The 16,522-nt window shown below is 41.3% G+C and overlaps 1 protein-coding gene across 2 annotated transcripts; it reads left to right on the forward strand.

The window, feature by feature from the left end:
- The first annotated feature begins 1,762 nt into the window (after positions 1-1,762).
- mxra7 (matrix-remodelling associated 7) lies at positions 1,763-16,522 on the forward strand. 2 transcript variants are annotated; one of them, XM_084670442.1, is made up of 4 exons: positions 1,763-2,348; positions 10,283-10,436; positions 12,239-12,350; positions 16,021-16,522. In XM_084670442.1, the coding sequence occupies exons 1-4, from the start codon at positions 1,983-1,985 to the stop codon at positions 16,133-16,135; spliced, it is 747 nt and encodes a 248-aa protein (XP_084526568.1). In that variant the 5' UTR covers positions 1,763-1,982; the 3' UTR covers positions 16,136-16,522. The 2 variants fall into 2 exon arrangements, with proteins under 2 accessions (XP_084526568.1, XP_084526569.1); XM_084670443.1 differs by lacking the exon at positions 16,021-16,522 and adding an exon at positions 15,462-16,004.

Genomic DNA, 16,522 nt, shown 5'->3' on the forward strand with positions numbered 1-16,522 from the left:
ACAGTACTGGTGCTGGAGATCATCTCACCCACCTCACAGTACTGGTGCTGGAGATCATCTCACCCACCTCACAGTACTGGTGCTGGAGATCATCTCACCCACCTCACAGTACTGGTGCTGGAGATCATCTCACCCACCTCACAGTACTGGTGCTGGAGATCATCTCACCCACCTCACAGTACTGGTGCTGGAGATCATCTCACCCACCTCACAGTACTGGTGCTGGAGATCATCTCACCCACCTCACAGTACTGGTGCTGGAGATCATCCCACCCACCTCACAGTACTGGTGCTGGAGATCATCTCACCCACCACCGCGATCAAATTTTCCAGAAATTATTTTTAGGGGTGCTATCGGGTGCTTTGGTCTTTCTTGGAGGTGCTAAAGCACCTGCTAGCCCCTCCTTAGCGCCACCCATGCTCACAGTACTGTTGCTGGAAATCGTCCCACACCCATTCTGCAGCTTGAGGCGTTGCTTCTTCTTTAAACCCTGGCCGTGAGGCGGCTGGGCCGCTGTCCTTGGTGCTGAAAGCACCCGGGAGGACTCGTCTCTCTGGGATTGTCATACCATGTACTTGAAATATGATGCTGTTGTTGCGAATTACATGATCCATTCATTATATGCAATATTTTTAAGATCATAATTAGATTAGTATGCACTACTCCTTGGCACTAACCACTAGAATGGTGCATTTGTAGTCCTTTAGAAAAGCATCAGCCCTTCACTTTGAAGAGTGGGGTTTTTAGAAGGCATGACAGGGATGTGTCCTCTCCCAGCAGCTGGCCTTCTGTGCTACTCTCAGACGGAGCTCCTAGCTGGCAGTTGTCAACTTGTTGCAGTCATGTATAGATTCTGGCCATCCCGCCAATATATTTGGGATATGTTTCTTGTCATCACACACAACTTGCACAGTTAGTAAGGAAATGGGATAGAAAAATACCATGCAGCATCGTTTTTCATTAGATACACCAGAGTTCGAATGTAAATGTGTGTACAGTGAGTTGCTAACAAAACTTCAGAAAATGCTGCTCCTTTAGAAACCAGCTGAGGTTTCCCTTATTGTTAAGAATCTATTAAATACGTCAACTTATTCAGACTTGCTATAACCCTAGATACCATCACCTCATCTGGAAGCTCGCCTCATCTAGAAGCATCAGTGCATCCAGTGGTATAGAAACACAGGTTCACCACCACTTAAGGGGATGCCGACCCCAAAATGTTGCCAAGCTTACTAACTTAAACCACTGCATATGAACCAAATTGAAGATTACATTTTTATTAAATCTAAGAGCAACATGATTCAAGTAAATCTAAGTTGGTTGGTAACTAGAGAAAGATTAAAGAATATTTTAATTGAATCCTGATTCGTGTTAAATTCAGGTAAGAATTACGGAGTGGTAGAAACAATTCATTTCTTGCCCCTGTATTTTATAAAATTAAAAAAATCATAGTTGATGTAACACGTCTAATGAGGGGTTGATTACCATTACCTTACTAGCAACACTTGCATGACACTTATTTAGTACATTAGGCTACTGCTTTGGTAGTCGCTTTTCTCAAAATATTAGACCGAACTGCAAACATCCAGTCAACAAGATGTGTAGCCTACTGTATTGCATATGCAAATACACGCTGCAACGCGTTTATTTGCCCTTCAGCCACCTGCCTCTCTAACAAAGCGCAAGAGTTAACGGAGACTTTAGAGTAGGAAGTGACGCATCCGTTTTGAGGCGTGACTTAAGGTTGATTGAGTTTGTGGTCAGCGTCGAGGAAAACGATATGCGATTTTTCACAGGATCAGAGTGTAAATGATGCACTGATGCATGTTTTAACTGTACCAGTAATCGTGAACGTAGATTATTATTAGCTTCAGTTTTTCTTCAATAATGCTATATTAAATGATTCCCGTTCTTAGCCTGCGACAGAAAAACGAAGGTCGAGGACAACATAATTAGTCTTGAGTTATCACCATCTACAATCATGGATCTAACTTTTCTATTGCCAGCCGTTCTGTTCACGCTTCTCGCAATTATTTTGGCTTCAAAGTTATTTCGTAACAACAGCTCATCGACTGAACCCAAAGCGGATAAAGCACAGTTGGTAAAAGGAGAGGTTAAAGCAGGATTAAAGGTATCGGGACGGTTGCTAAATGTGACAGAAAAACTGGTTAAGACAAACAAAGGGTTACCAGATGCCGATCAAACTAAATGCATGGAACATGGAATCACTGGAAGGATAAAGAGTTGTGATGTTGCTGCGGAAATAGGTGCAGTTGCGGAGAAAAAGTGTACCGCCACCGGAGTTGAAGTTGAAAGAAAAGAAGAGATTGTGTCATCGGGTTTTACGGTAGGAGCCCTGCGCGCCCACATAGCCTACTGCATTACAGTAGGCGATTAGTTCACCGAGGTTAAAGTTGGTTTCTTATTCTTAGCTGGGTGAATGGCCGGATCCATCTTAAATCGCAAAACAAAAAAAATGCTTGAATTGTTCTGATCTTTTATCTAACCTTTTATGACCGAAACACTGTAGCCGTTGTTACGTCCCAACTGGTTCCCAATTTAACTGGTTCCCCAGCTGTGCGTGCACCTATCAGTCTGCCTCTGTCACCAGATTCGTCACAAATTCACAAACATATTACTGGCGATTTTCAAGTCGGATCTCATATTTGCTGCGGCAAATATGAAAGTAGGCCTATAGGCTACGTGCGCACTACATTAGGCTACCATTCGCGACAAAATAAATGGAGACAAAATAAAACATTTGCAGACTCGCATGAAGTGGGATTCGATCGCACTAGAGTAAAAACATAAACGCACCAAAGTCCGTTGACTAACACCATGAGCTATATCAGCTCACAAAATGTGAGAGAATCGTTAGGTATTTCTTAACTACATTGGCCTTCAGGTAACATTTTGAATTGGCGTCTTCTGATTCAACTGGTTCCCATAGACACTACCCGAATGTAGGCTTACTATGCACGTATTTGGGGTTGTTTCGAGGCAATAGCCGTATTTTCCACGACATCACAGCTCCCTCTGACACCACATATTACAAATTCATACTAAGAACGTCGCTGCTAACCCAGACAATACGATAAAAATACGCGTAACACAACATGGAAACATTCGTTTCCTATGCGATTTCGTGTAGCCTATTGCTGAGTGTTTCTTCGCTATATCTTTTGAAATCAATTCATTTCATAATTGTATATTCTGAACAAATGGTGGTTGTGGTTAATATGGCTATTGCCTTGAGACAACTCCAAATACGTGATGAGTAGCCTACATTCTGGTAGTGTCTACGGTAACTAGTTGATTCAGAAGAACCTAAACAACTTGTTGCCTGAAGGCCAACGTAGTTAATCAAGTTGTGACTGAGTTCTTAAATTACTCACGTGCTCCAGTAGCTTACGGTGTAATGCACAGGATTGACACTTTGTATGTGTTTTTGCTCGTGGGATCGAAGACCACTCGAATCTTTTATTTTCTTAGTTTCCATTTATTATGGCGTGAATGGCTGTAATGTAGTGCTCAGTACATTTGTTCAGAATATACAATTATGAAATGAATTGATTTCAAAAGATATAGCGAAGAAACACTCAGCAATACGAAATCGCATAGGAAACGAATGTTTCCATGTTGTGTTACGCGTATTTTTATCGTATCGTCTGGGTTAGCAGCGACGTTCTTAGTATGAATTTGTAATATGTGGTGTCAGAAGCAGCTGGGATGTCGTGGAAAATACGGCTATTGCCTCGAAACAACCCCAAATACGTGCATACTAAGCCTACATTCGGGTAGTGTCTATGGGAACCAGTTGAATCAGAAGACGCCAATTCAAAATGTTACCTGAAGGCCAATGTAGTTAAGAAATACCTAACGATTCTCTCACATTTTGTGAGCTGATATAGCTCATGGTGTTAGTCAACGCACTTTGGTGCGTTTATGTTTTTACTCTAGTGCGATCGAATCCCACTTCATGCGAGTCTGCAAATGTTTTATTTTGTCTCCATTTATTTTGTCGCGAATGGTAGCCTAATGTAGTGCGCACGTAGCCTATAGGCCTACTTTCATATTTGCCGCAGCAAATATGAGATCCGACTTGAAAATCGCCAGTAATATGTTTGTGAATTTGTGACGAATCTGGTGACAGAGGCAGACTGATAGGTGCACGCACAGCTGGGGAACCAGTTAAATTGGGAACCAGTTGGGACGTAACACCGTCTTGACAATGCGCGTTTCTTTGCCTGGATATAGGATTATGTATTATATAATTGTAACTATATAATTAAAACACACTCAGTGTTAAACCTGATTTCGATGAATGGGTCGTAACAATCTAGCTCAGCAGAAGCCGGATAACGGCCATTCATTTGAATCAGGTGTATTATAGCAGGGAAACATCTCAAACATGCAGGATCCCATGCCTCATATGGGAGTACCATGAGGACCAGAGTTAAGAACCTCTGCTCTAGCTAGCCCTTTCCTGTCTGAGCCAAAATTCTGAACATTCTATATGCTGTTGAAATATGATATTCATATTAATATTCATATGTTATGAATTTGAATATTAAATACACTAACTGTTAATACCATATTATTGAAGAGGAGAACTTGGGGATTTTTATGATGTGAGTAAATATATGATTACTTAAACAAATCATCCTTTATCAAGGTGATTTCAGGAAGCCATTTATTTTTTTACAAAAATCTTCTCCATCCTGCATACCTCATCAGCCAATTGAATTTGTAACCACTTTAATTACAAGATGGAGGAATACTTTGAGTAGGTGGAATATCAACACAAATCTGTGGGCAATATAGAACAGAAGACAGATTAGAAATATAATTTGATTAAAAGTTTTGACCATTATAGTGATGGAAACATGGGGGAAACCGGAATTCCTCTCCCCCAAAAGTAGCTAGCGCTATGACTGGATCCTCCTCTCCGTAACTAAAACAGTTTGACATTCTTCCCCAATTGACTAGACAAGGCATGTACATTGAGCTTAAAGTGTACATAGAGTTTCATAGAAATCTACTCAAATCGAGGCTAAACAGTGCTACTACCGTCATAGCTGCCTGTCACAAACGGCCAAGCCGTGCCAATTCTTTCCTGAAAAAACTTGCGTCACTCCCACAAACAAATTCTTCCTAAGTAAAAAGTTTAGACTTTTAATTGACAATATTGACGACATTTATTAAGAAACTTGTCTCTACTCATAATATCGTATCCAATTTCAATACAAAGCTGTATATCTAACACTATCCAGGGGTTCCCAATCCTGGTCCTCGGGCCTCCCTGCTCTGCATGATTTAGATGTTTCCTTGTTCCAACACACCTGATTTAAATGAATGGTCGTTAGCAGGTTTCTGCACAACTAGATAACGACCCATTCATTGGAATCTGGTGTGTTGGAGCAGGGAAGCATCTAAAACATGCAGGGCAGGGAGGCCCGAGGACCAGGATTGGGACCAGGATTGGGAACCCCTGAAGGCAATCTCCCATGGTATGCGCTGACAATTAAAATACAGTCCATAATTGATGTCTATGTGATGTTGGGCAATAGGCCTAATGTAGTGTTTTTAGCCCGTAGGTGTTTCTTAATGAAAGAGGATCTTAAGTGCTACACAGGCAGGCCCTAATCCATTTCAGAAATTAGATTTAGGGATGCATTTAAAGGGAAACGTCGAAACACATAATTGACACGTTATGTTTGGGAAATAAGGCCATAACGACTCCTGGAACCAGGGACAAACTGCCCACCGTGAGAGTCCTGTACTGAGCACCCCACCTCCAACACACAGACGTGACACCTGGAGCACAGTGTTGTCACACAAGCACACTATCATGGCATCAAGACACACAAGGCTACCCCAACACCATGTTCTTACACTGTATTTGTACAGACCTTTAAAGTCTTGATGGATGTGGTGCTGTCAGGCCAAATAGTGTCCTAGGGCCAAATAGTGTCCTACCTGATGTCACAATGCCGTTCAGAAGCAAGGACGCGTCCGTCGCTATGCCGACCTTAAATTCCTGAGATATCTAATCGTGCAAGCAGGAAACTGTCATGGTTGCTATACTGGTTACTAGGTAGGAAGTTTTGTATTTAGGGTTATTTAAACCAGTTCATTCTACTATACTATTTAAAGTTTTCACTCGTTCGCTGGTGCTAGCTAGCCAGTTGTTTTCGTAAAACAAAATTACTTATTTAGCGTCAATTTTAACAGACCGGGAAGGCAACACGTATAGTATTCTACCTGCGCGCGTTGCTGTCTCGGGAATGTTGAACGAGTGAAAACTTTAAATAGTAGAGTAGAATAAACTGGTTTAAATAAGCCTAAATACAAAACTTCCTACCTAGTAACCAGTATAGCAACCATGACAGTTTCCTGTTAGCACAATTAGATATCTCAGGAATTTAAGGTCGGCATAGCGACGGACGCGTCCTTGCTACGGAACGGCATTGTGACGTAAGGTAGGACACTATTTGGCCCTAGGACACTATTTGGCCTGACAGTACCAGTAGACTTGCGTTCTGGGGCAGGGGGATTACTGGTCTACAATAGCGAACCTGTCTCTCACATCCTGGCCAGGCCTTCTGTCTGGGGCTCAAGCCGTTGGCTGTACTCAGGACAGTGGTGGAGGCCCTGTCTGGGCCATCCTTGTCTTAAGGTTGTTTTGACTGTCCCGGTTAGTCCCTGTGAGGTGACACAAACGTTAAATCAGCGTTTGACAGAGGCTTCCGACACGCCCCGGTGCGGGGGGCCCACAAAGATGTAATGGCCTCATGTAATAAATCGTGACAATATTAATAATGTTTCCCATTTATACGGAAGCCCATAGAGGACTTTATACAAATGCAATAAGCTCAACAGCGCCCCCTGTCAAGTTCATTTCCATTTTCAAGTTACCACGCTCTTTTAGGGACAAAATTCCATCAGCCCTCTCAAGGCGGGTCTTCAGTTAAAACGTCAAATTTTTCTCTTGCGTGAACACCTTAAGCAACCTACCCAAGCCTGACTTTCGCGGTCATTGCGTGATGGCAAAGTCTGTATCCTCCAAGAGGCTGTGGAAGCCTTGGAACAACAGAATTCAGCCCACCATAGGGACTTCAGCACAACCAATGATACGAAGAGCAGCTATACAAGGACTCAAGGACACTTGGTTTGGTTGTTTTTTTTTGGGGGGGGTGGCAAACCAATCGCAAGGCACTAAACAAATGTTTAGTTTGTTTATTGGGTCGGGCCGGCCCTGCCGCTAACCTTGCGAAACAGATGACATTCTCTACCCCCTGTGCCACAGCCGCCCCGGACAAATACAAGTTATGTGTATTCTTCCAATGTAAGCTTTGCGCTCAATAGGCATGTCCTATGATTCCTAATCTTTCGATGTGTTTTTGTAATGTGTTTGTTGAATACATTCTGAAAAAGCGATTATTAAATTAAAGGTCACATGACATGCTGTTTTTGGATGCTTTTATATATGCCTTAGTGGTTCCTTATTACTGTATCTGAAGTATCTTTCCCGAAATTCAGACTTGGTGCATAATTACACCCACTACCAGCAGTCCCACAATGAGCTTTCCTCAGAACGCGCTGTTTCTGTGTCTGTAGCTTTAAATGCTAATGAGGAGGAGAGAGGCAACATGCGCTAATATTTACAATGGATATATTGCAATGGCTCGTAGCCCCTGTTGCTTTAAGATGCCTCGAATTTAACCATTCTCATCTGATCACCCTGGTTTGCAGAGATGCACACTCACATTAATTTCAATGAGGAGAAAGGCGGATATCGCGCGCCATAACACCAACAGCAGAACGGTTATCCAAATAACAAGGAAGTGTACAACACTCGCGTTACAGCGTTTGTATTCTCACACACACTTGATGCCATCTACCTTTAGATCAGTAGCGGAGCCAGAGGGGTGGCCGGGGTGGCACTGGACCCCCTGATATCGGACTGGCCACCCCAGGTGCCACCCCAAAATGTCATTCGCTATTCGCATTCTGTACAAAGAATATACATATATTGAAAATGTGGCCCAAAAACACTTTACATTAAGCTTACATTAACTACCATGCATGGCAATACTTATAGTGACAACATTGTTGTTACTAAAAATTACTTCATAAAGGTCAATCACTTTATTAATCACTTTATTAATCACTTAATTAATTTATTAATGTAACTAGAGAGGGTACAATTTAGTAGCAATGCTTTTTAGACCCTTTTTAGGAGTGCTCAAGCACCCCTAAATTTAATCTCAGCACCCCTAAAAATAATATATTTTTTAAATATATTGTTTATTATCATTTGATGCTGGTAGTTCATAAAGAAAGGGACATCCTTAGTGTTTTCATTCAATATTTTGCATAGTAATACATAAATGTATCAATTGTTATCCAGTGAAATTAGGGATTTAGATTAGCAAGGGGGTTTATGTTTAGCACTTTTGCAAGGCACTGTATTCATGTCACATTCTCATTGGGAGCTGAGCCCCCCTAAAGGTCTGATCCTAGAATCACCCTGGGACAATTTCTGGGGAAATTATGGGAATTCCCGTTGGGAATTTCTGGGGAAATTGTGGGGTGTGCCTAGCCTGACGTTGTCAAACTCATAATTCTAGTCAGAATATGAGTCTGAAAACTCTCCGTTGGGCTTTGACTACGGGGCGTGTTTCAAACAAGCCTGGAAAACAATTCCCTTTTTCGCTCAATTGGATAGACCTACAACCAATCAGAGCAATGTAATATGTTGTTTGTTCAAAACTTAAGCGCTCAACTTAAGCGCTCTTTTGTGACGTGGGTGATATGTGACGTATAAAGCCCGCCCTGGCAATTTCATTGGTACGCCCAGATTCAGGTTTTCTGTAGTTGTTTCCCAATACGAGACCCTCCAGACCCAACTTCCCGACCAAATTTTTTTGTGGGCGGGGAGAAGTTGGGCTGACAGCCAGGCTAGGGTGTGCCTGTGTCGGTTGCAGATGGGTCGTTTTTTTTTACTGTAATTTTTACAACTGATATATCAGTTGTAAAAGCGACACACCAAATAAGCTTCAATTTAAATACATTATTTAATGTGACATTACGTACTGTACATGCAAGTCTTAGCTAAATGACTTAAATGTATGATGCACCTTTCAATCAGTCCTCCTCCGACACCACAACACGATACTTGCTGAGTATAACAGCGCAACAGCTCAAACACAGGCAGGGATACAGTAGCAAAGCTAGTGCTAAATAAGTATTTAGCTGCTAGGCTCCATGACGCCGGGTAAGAAAGGTTCGTGAAACTGCTCATCAAAAGATGACTTTTAGCTAGGTTTATAGGTTTACTTAGTAAAAAATAGCCTAAACTTTCCTAGACTTTTAGCTACTGTACAAATATAGAAGGAACACTGATATCGCTGTCTGACTAGAACGTCATATCTATGCGTTGTTGCTGTGCTGACATTGTGCACACCCAATGAATTCAACATTTGTAGGTCGCACATGCGCGATTGTTTGTAAAAAAATGCTCGCACTGTCTCAAAAACTTTGGTCGCTGTCTGGAGCCCTGTGTATATATATATATATTTTTTTTACTGCCACTGTACCATGTCTATCAAACATTTACCTTACCCATAGCCATGTTGTATTGTTTTACACATATAAATGATTTAATGTAGAATGGTGGTTTGCTTGGACACAAACATTTATCAGCGGCTTAATTTATCTGAAACGCTTTAATCAGACACAATAGGCCAAACAAGCTTGACCACCACGGGAATGAGAACTGTCCACTGTGGGTAGGCTGTGGCTGCCGTACCATCAGTAACATGGACTCATTCCATTCCACTCATTCAACAGAAGATCTACTTCCTCTGCAGGTTTCACTTGTATGTGCTGAAGTTAAGAAATGTTTGTGCTACAGCATCTCATCTTGGTTTAACATCATCTTTATGTAGCTGAAAAGCAATACTTTTTTCAAGTATGTGTAACGGGTATGTAACGGACGTGGTCTTGCAAGCTCCGTCAGAGGCATACCGGCCAATGTTCACTCCCATTGGGAGTCTAACCTGCCACCTCTTGACTTCCAAGTGCCACCACTAACAACCACGCCAAAGAAAAGCTAGCTATTTATTGATGCGGGTGGCCCATTACATACCCAAGGAGTGAGTTTCAACAGTTCACACCGGTTACATATGCTTCATGTAGAGTATGATATGCGTCTATTTGTTAGATGTCTGTAAGAGTGTATGTATACATTGTTATTATTTGGTCTTATTTTGCAAGGATGTTTCGGAAACCGCTGTCACTGAAGAGATGAATGACCGGACTTCAAGTCCAGGAAGCGAACATGGAATGATGGGGTTCCCCAGCTCAGTGTCTCAGCTCGGCACTCCCAGCTACCCTCACACAAGAACCACAGAGAGCCTAGATGACTGGGGTAAGTTAAGAAGAATTTTGGTCTAGAAATGGGACCAATCCGATCCAATATCGTATCGGATGCCGATTCTAACATCACTCGTCGGAGATCAGACTGACGGCGCCGATCCAACATCCGGTCCAACAGGTTATTTTTTATTTGGTGGTAAATCTTCATACTAAAAGTGTACGTACTTCCAAAAGCCAAAAATGGCGTAAGATAAAAATAATTCAAACTTAAAACCGTGCGTACACACACTTGTAAGCAATGTTCCCATTATAAATCACAGATTACCCACAAGTGTGCGTACCCGAATCAGTATCTTATCCCGCCCTGAACACACCCATTTTTAAACATAAATAGTCGATGCAAAGCACCTCATGAATGCTGATCCTGTATATTAATGACCCTGGCAGGCGATTGTTCTTCATGACGACAGGTGGGAAAAGAACGAAAAGGCGCAACTTCTCTGACACTAACATTGAAATACTGAAATACGAGGTGGAGGCCTGAAAAACCACATTATTTGCTGGCCACAGCAGCGGGATCACCCCCCCAAAAAAACTGAGATTGGCAGCATATTGCTGCTGCGGTCAACTGTGCCAGTGATACCCCGAGTCGAGATACAATTTGAAAACAAATGCATAATAGGTAAAAACCCGTTTCTTCTTGCCGGTTTTGTTATTGAACAGTATTAAAGTTTGGACTGATAACATGGTCGTAGAGTGTAAGGATTGCGCCGGAGCTTAACTGCTGTATTTCCAGTTTTTGACATATGATGATATATGCACAGTCTTAAATAAATATATTTAGTTGTATACTGTGTTCTGCAGTTATCTAAAGGTGGGATATGTGATGTTATGCTGTATGCAGTCGGGGCATCTCCTCCTCCTGCACTCCCGTAGTGGACAATGTGATGGTGAGACAGCGTTGAATTTTGATTTGAGTTGGATTTACAAGGTGTTTATGGAACAATTATCACTCAGTACAAGTGCAAAAAACACGGCTTGATTTAATCTTTATGATAATGATGGTATGGAGTGAAAAAAAACCTGTGTGAGATATATATATATATATATATATATATATATATATATATATATGTTACAAGTAATCATTCTTCCCACATTTACTTTCTGCAGTCTGACTACAGTACGGTCATCTGCGTTGCCAATTCCCGCTGTCTCCAAAATGTGCGTAGGCCTGCGCGTGGAGGTCCGCAAGTTTGTTTTTTATAAATCACAACTTTGCGTTTAAAAAGTGGCATACAATCATTTTCAGCCCCATTTTGTGTGTATGCCACATTTATAAATGAGACCCCAGGTCCTGACTACGTAGTTTCCCCACAGAATGGCGCCGCTATCTCGTATTGGATGGGGCTGTCAAATTGTATGGCATATCTGTGTCCCACAACCTAGAGGAGTGCTTTAGCAACTGGAGAGGTGGCATTAGGACGTATGAAATGTTTTCACTTGGAAGAAAATGCAGTCCCAGTCCCAGTTACCACTGTCTTAGTCGACAGGCTGGCTGAGTCTGGTGCCAACAGCTCTAACTGATAAGGCTCTGGAACATCAACTGAAGGGGAGGGATTCTCAACATCATACCACCTTTCAGTTGCAAATATCGGATTTCTTACTATCACCCTCCATTGTTTCTATTTTGAACCAGCGTTTCAAAATAGCAAGTTACATGAGTTATCAGCAAGGGAGATTGCTGATCCAAACCTGAACCAACAAAATAAATGTGGTTTATTTTCACTTTGTCTCAACGAAGAAGAAGTAAATTCCCACGATTTGCTTTCTCCCTCTCCCCTTTCTAAGAAGATGTGGAAGATGTAGGTCCAAGCAGTCAATCCCTTAAATATGCCCCCGGAACGCTGCGGACCAGTCCGCTGGAGAAGATGATGACCAGAGAGGAGCTGGAGGAAGAGCAGAGGTCAGTACTTGTGTAAAAATGGGATATCAGGAGTATAAAGACAAGTGGTAATCAAGTGCTAAATGCAATGAAAAAGAGGGTGGGGGTGGTTTAAAATATAAAAAATAATTTAATTTACAGTATGATCAAGTAGGCCTTTTGCGTAGCAATTTTAACAAAAAAGTAATGTACAGTAGTTTCCCAACTAAAAGTCTGACTGCCCACCCTGTCATAGATGTTAAGAACCGGCCCTGCTGCCAAAACAACACCACCACATTTGTTTGGCTAGGAAAGCAAAAAAAAATAATTATGTATTGAATTTTAGGCACTAAAACACATTCAAGGTCAGATTTAGAGACGTTTTAGTGTACTCTGCTTATATAGTTCACTAAGAATGAAGGACCCAGGCTCCCTGGTTGCTCATCAGGTCATTTCTGTCTCTCTCTCTGTCTCTCTCTCTCTCTCTCTCTCTCTCTCTCTCAGTGTTCGTCTATCCCCCTCATTTTTTCTCTCTGTCTATCCTCTCATTTTCTGACTGTCTGAATCTCCTCTTGACAAAGGCATTCGCTTCAGCTTGGCCACACTAATCGACTGAGTTCTTACATGGATCCTTTCATCATCGCTACTTTCTATAATGGTTACTAGGTATTAAAATGAGTTACTCCTAATGATCAGATCTATATATTGTTGCAGGAAATGTATTCTGAAAATCACTGATGTTCTACAATACTTGCAATCCTCAATGAACTTCTTCAGCTTATTAACAACAACGATAAAATATTTTTCAGTTGGTTAGCACACCTAATTTTTCATCAGAATCAGAATAGGTATTAATGATGTTGTGCACTAGTTTGAGTTGTAGTTCAGTAATGGCAGTGGAGAAAGATGCGGGCGAAGCCATTTGGTCCGTTGTGGCAAAGCTGCCGAATATCCAAAGGTTAAAGCTGGAGCAAGAACAATCTTTGCTAAGTTTTGTTGGTGGCCATGATGTTGTATCCCACCTCCCCATGGGGTTTGGGAAAAGTTGGATTTTCCAGCTACGGCAGCTAGCTCCGTTAAAGTAGTGGTGAAGGAGTTGGCTAAGGCGAACACTAGCGATTAATTATGGCAGATCAGAGTGGCTCTGTGCAGATCCAATAATTTTTAACTTCAACAGAGTACCCGCCTTCAAGGAAGTTAACGCTTGTCAATGGAGCGATCCCAGACCCTCTGTACAAATGAAATGTACGAGGGTCTGGTAAGGACCAGGCTAGGTGCAAACAGTAAACATATAAGAATCTTTAGAAAAGTGTGTATAGACCTTAAATATAACTTTTTTGCAGCAGCGTTCATTGTGGGACCAGTGGTAGTAAAAATAAAAATGAAATATAGCTGCAAGCAGCGATCCGGGTTCCTCCGCAAAATATTATAAACATGTACACTTCAGAAGATCGAGACTTGGACAACAAGAGAGCAAAACAACTTGACGACGTGGGCAACTGGGCTAGGGCAGAGCTCATATTCAACTTCTTGCGAGAATGGCCTGTGAAAGCAGCCGACGCTCTGGTCACATTAAACTACACAACATGCACAATCAGGGTAACCAACAAGATTATATTAACCAACCAACAATAACATTACAAACATCTAACTGAACAAACACAACAACTGAAATCCCTGGCACGGCATTTGTAAACAAACTATTTTCCATAAGTCTTTGTGTTTTTTGTCGCACTGCATGCTGGGTACCCAAGGGTGCTGACACTGATTATCTAGCTGTGCTCCGACTGCGTGATATGAGTATTAGTTTTTGGTCAGCTTTGGGACAAAGGTTAAGAAACGGTTGACATTTCAAGGTGAAATTGCGCATGGTATCTTAGAAGGATGTCTGCCTGTTTAACTAAACAAGTAATCAAAGTTATGACAGGCCAAAAGACTGTGCATGGATTCGAACTCTTGACCTTGCACTTTGTAGGACACTGTTCAACCCATTGAGCTACCCGCAAGGATGAGAATATTTGGTCAGTTTGTTGTATACAAAGAGAAAGCTGTTTCTCCTGGAGCACGTGTTGTTTGAGTCGGCCCAAGTTTAAACAGCTGTAATTCAATGATCTTTTGAAATATCAAGGTGAAATTGCGCATGGTACTTCAGAACAATGTCATCCTGTTTAACTAAACATATATTCAAATTTTAGACAGACTCAAACAGTGTGGCTGGGTTCGAACTTACGACCTTATACTTTGCAGATGACCGTTCCAGCTCGTTGAGCTATTCTCAGTGTTGAACATTGTCATGTTCAAAACTGTACAAAAAAGAAAGCGGTTTCTCCTGTGGTAAGCATTGTTAGATTCAGCCAAAGTTGAAACGGCTTTAATTCAATCATATTTTGACATACCAAGGTGAAATTGTTTATGGTACTTCAGAGAGATGTCTGATGATCAATTTACTTAATTTGAACTAATTCGGTTGTAAATCTGACACTACCATATGTAGACTCCAAGTAGCTTGCTACTGTTGTAAACCTGGCTTGTTTTGCAGTGGTTTACACAGTCTCGCTTAACAGATGATCGGAGTGTTGTTATGGGCTCAAATAAACACTAATTGCTATGTTTTACAACCGGAGGATTGACCGGAACACTAGAAACCGTTGTGTCCAAAAATAATAATAACCTCTGACTGGTTTGGACCTACAACCCTCTGTTTATCAGCACAACATCCCAGCCAATTGAGCCATTGCCAGATCTGGAATTTCTTCAGTCATCAACTGGATAGTAAAATAAGATGTTTCTCCAATGGAAAGCATTGTCAGATTTGGTCCAAGCTCAAACAGCTGTAATTCAGTCATATTTTTACATATCAAGGTGAAACTTTGCAGGGTACTCCAGGGTGGTGTCATCTTAAAGCCCATTGGGTTTGAAAAACCATCATTCAAAATTACATTCGATTTAGTGACACAAACTTATTGAGGCAATGTGGAAATTTACATAAATACACCCCTTTCAGACATGTTGTATTTGATTCAACTATCTTAAGTAACATTTTTAAATATGTCAATGATGCATATATGTACAAAATGTCAAGTCAGTTTGACCTTTTTGTAGGAGATCTATTTTGAAGGTTTTTGAAGGTTTTCCCAAATTATCACTCTACAGGAAAATCCATCATGGTGGACCTTATGGGTCCTTGAGGCTTTTTTGTTCCTCATGAAAAATGAGACATGCACACCAAGTTTCAGAAGAATTGGAGTAATGGGGTGGAAATGCAACCACTCTGAAAAGTGGACATTTGGGCGTGGCCTGTGGCGCCCCCTCGGGTCTAATGTGGGCCAGTCTGTGTTTGGGCCGTAGTTGTGGCATGTTGTATCAATAAACTAAATTTCCAAACTATTTACCAATGTGTTCATGAGATAAATTACAATAATAATAATAATACCAACAATTACAATAGGTTCCTGCAGACGGAGGAACCCTAATAATGGTTAAGTTTTGCTTTGTTTGCGTTTTCTCATCAGAGTTGAGCTGTACACTGAGCTTCAGTATTAACTTGGAATGACCTTAGTGTTATTGTTAGTAGGTACCTTTTAAATAAATCTGTTGTGGAGTTATTGTTGGGACCACAGGTGCCCACTGAATCTGTGATCTCTAATGCTGAGCTGCTGTATGGGTCATCACAAAATAATCATAAATAAACATCCTCATCTCTTGGTCCAAGGGTGCAACGGGAACAGCTGGCAGCCATTTTCCAGCTGCTGAAAGAAAACAAAGAGACGTTTGGTGAGGTGTCGGAAGGAGACATGCAGGAGCAGCTCAAACTCTACTCCATCTGAGACAATACAAGAAAGGGTTTCTAACAACTCCACCAGCTGTTAAGAAAATCCATTATACCCAACCACTGTAGCTAAATATGGGATTATGATTCAGTCTTCTCTGACTACCAAAATTTAGTTTTCCTGGTCAAATGCTTTAGTATAATTTTGGGAACCATTGTTTTAACCTTTATATAAACACAAAGACAAGACCTCATCTTCCTCCAGCATTTGGTTCTCCACAGATTGTCTCTCTTGTACATATAATCCACAGCCTACTGTTGCTACACTAAGATTATCTGTATGCACTGTATTAAATCATTGTAATCATGTATTTTGTTTTGTGGGTGAATGAATGTAATAAACAGTTATATTTATTAAAGTAAATATCAGCTAGTAATCTGATAA

Source organism: Hypomesus nipponensis, chromosome 13, assembly GCF_054491055.1.
Source record: "Hypomesus nipponensis isolate SF chromosome 13, ASM5449105v1, whole genome shotgun sequence".
Classification (NCBI taxonomy): domain Eukaryota; kingdom Metazoa; phylum Chordata; class Actinopteri; order Osmeriformes; family Osmeridae; genus Hypomesus; species Hypomesus nipponensis.

Coding starts and splice junctions, on each gene's coding strand:
- mxra7 (XM_084670442.1), top strand. CDS start 1,983: ATGGATCTAACTTTTCTATTGCCAGCCGTTCTGTTCACGCTTCTCGCA. Junction 2,349..10,282: donor TTGTGTCATCGGGTTTTACG/GTAGGAGCCCTG, acceptor TTATTTTGCAAG/GATGTTTCGGAAACCGCTGT. Junction 10,437..12,238: donor AGAGAGCCTAGATGACTGGG/GTAAGTTAAGAA, acceptor CTTTCTAAGAAG/ATGTGGAAGATGTAGGTCCA.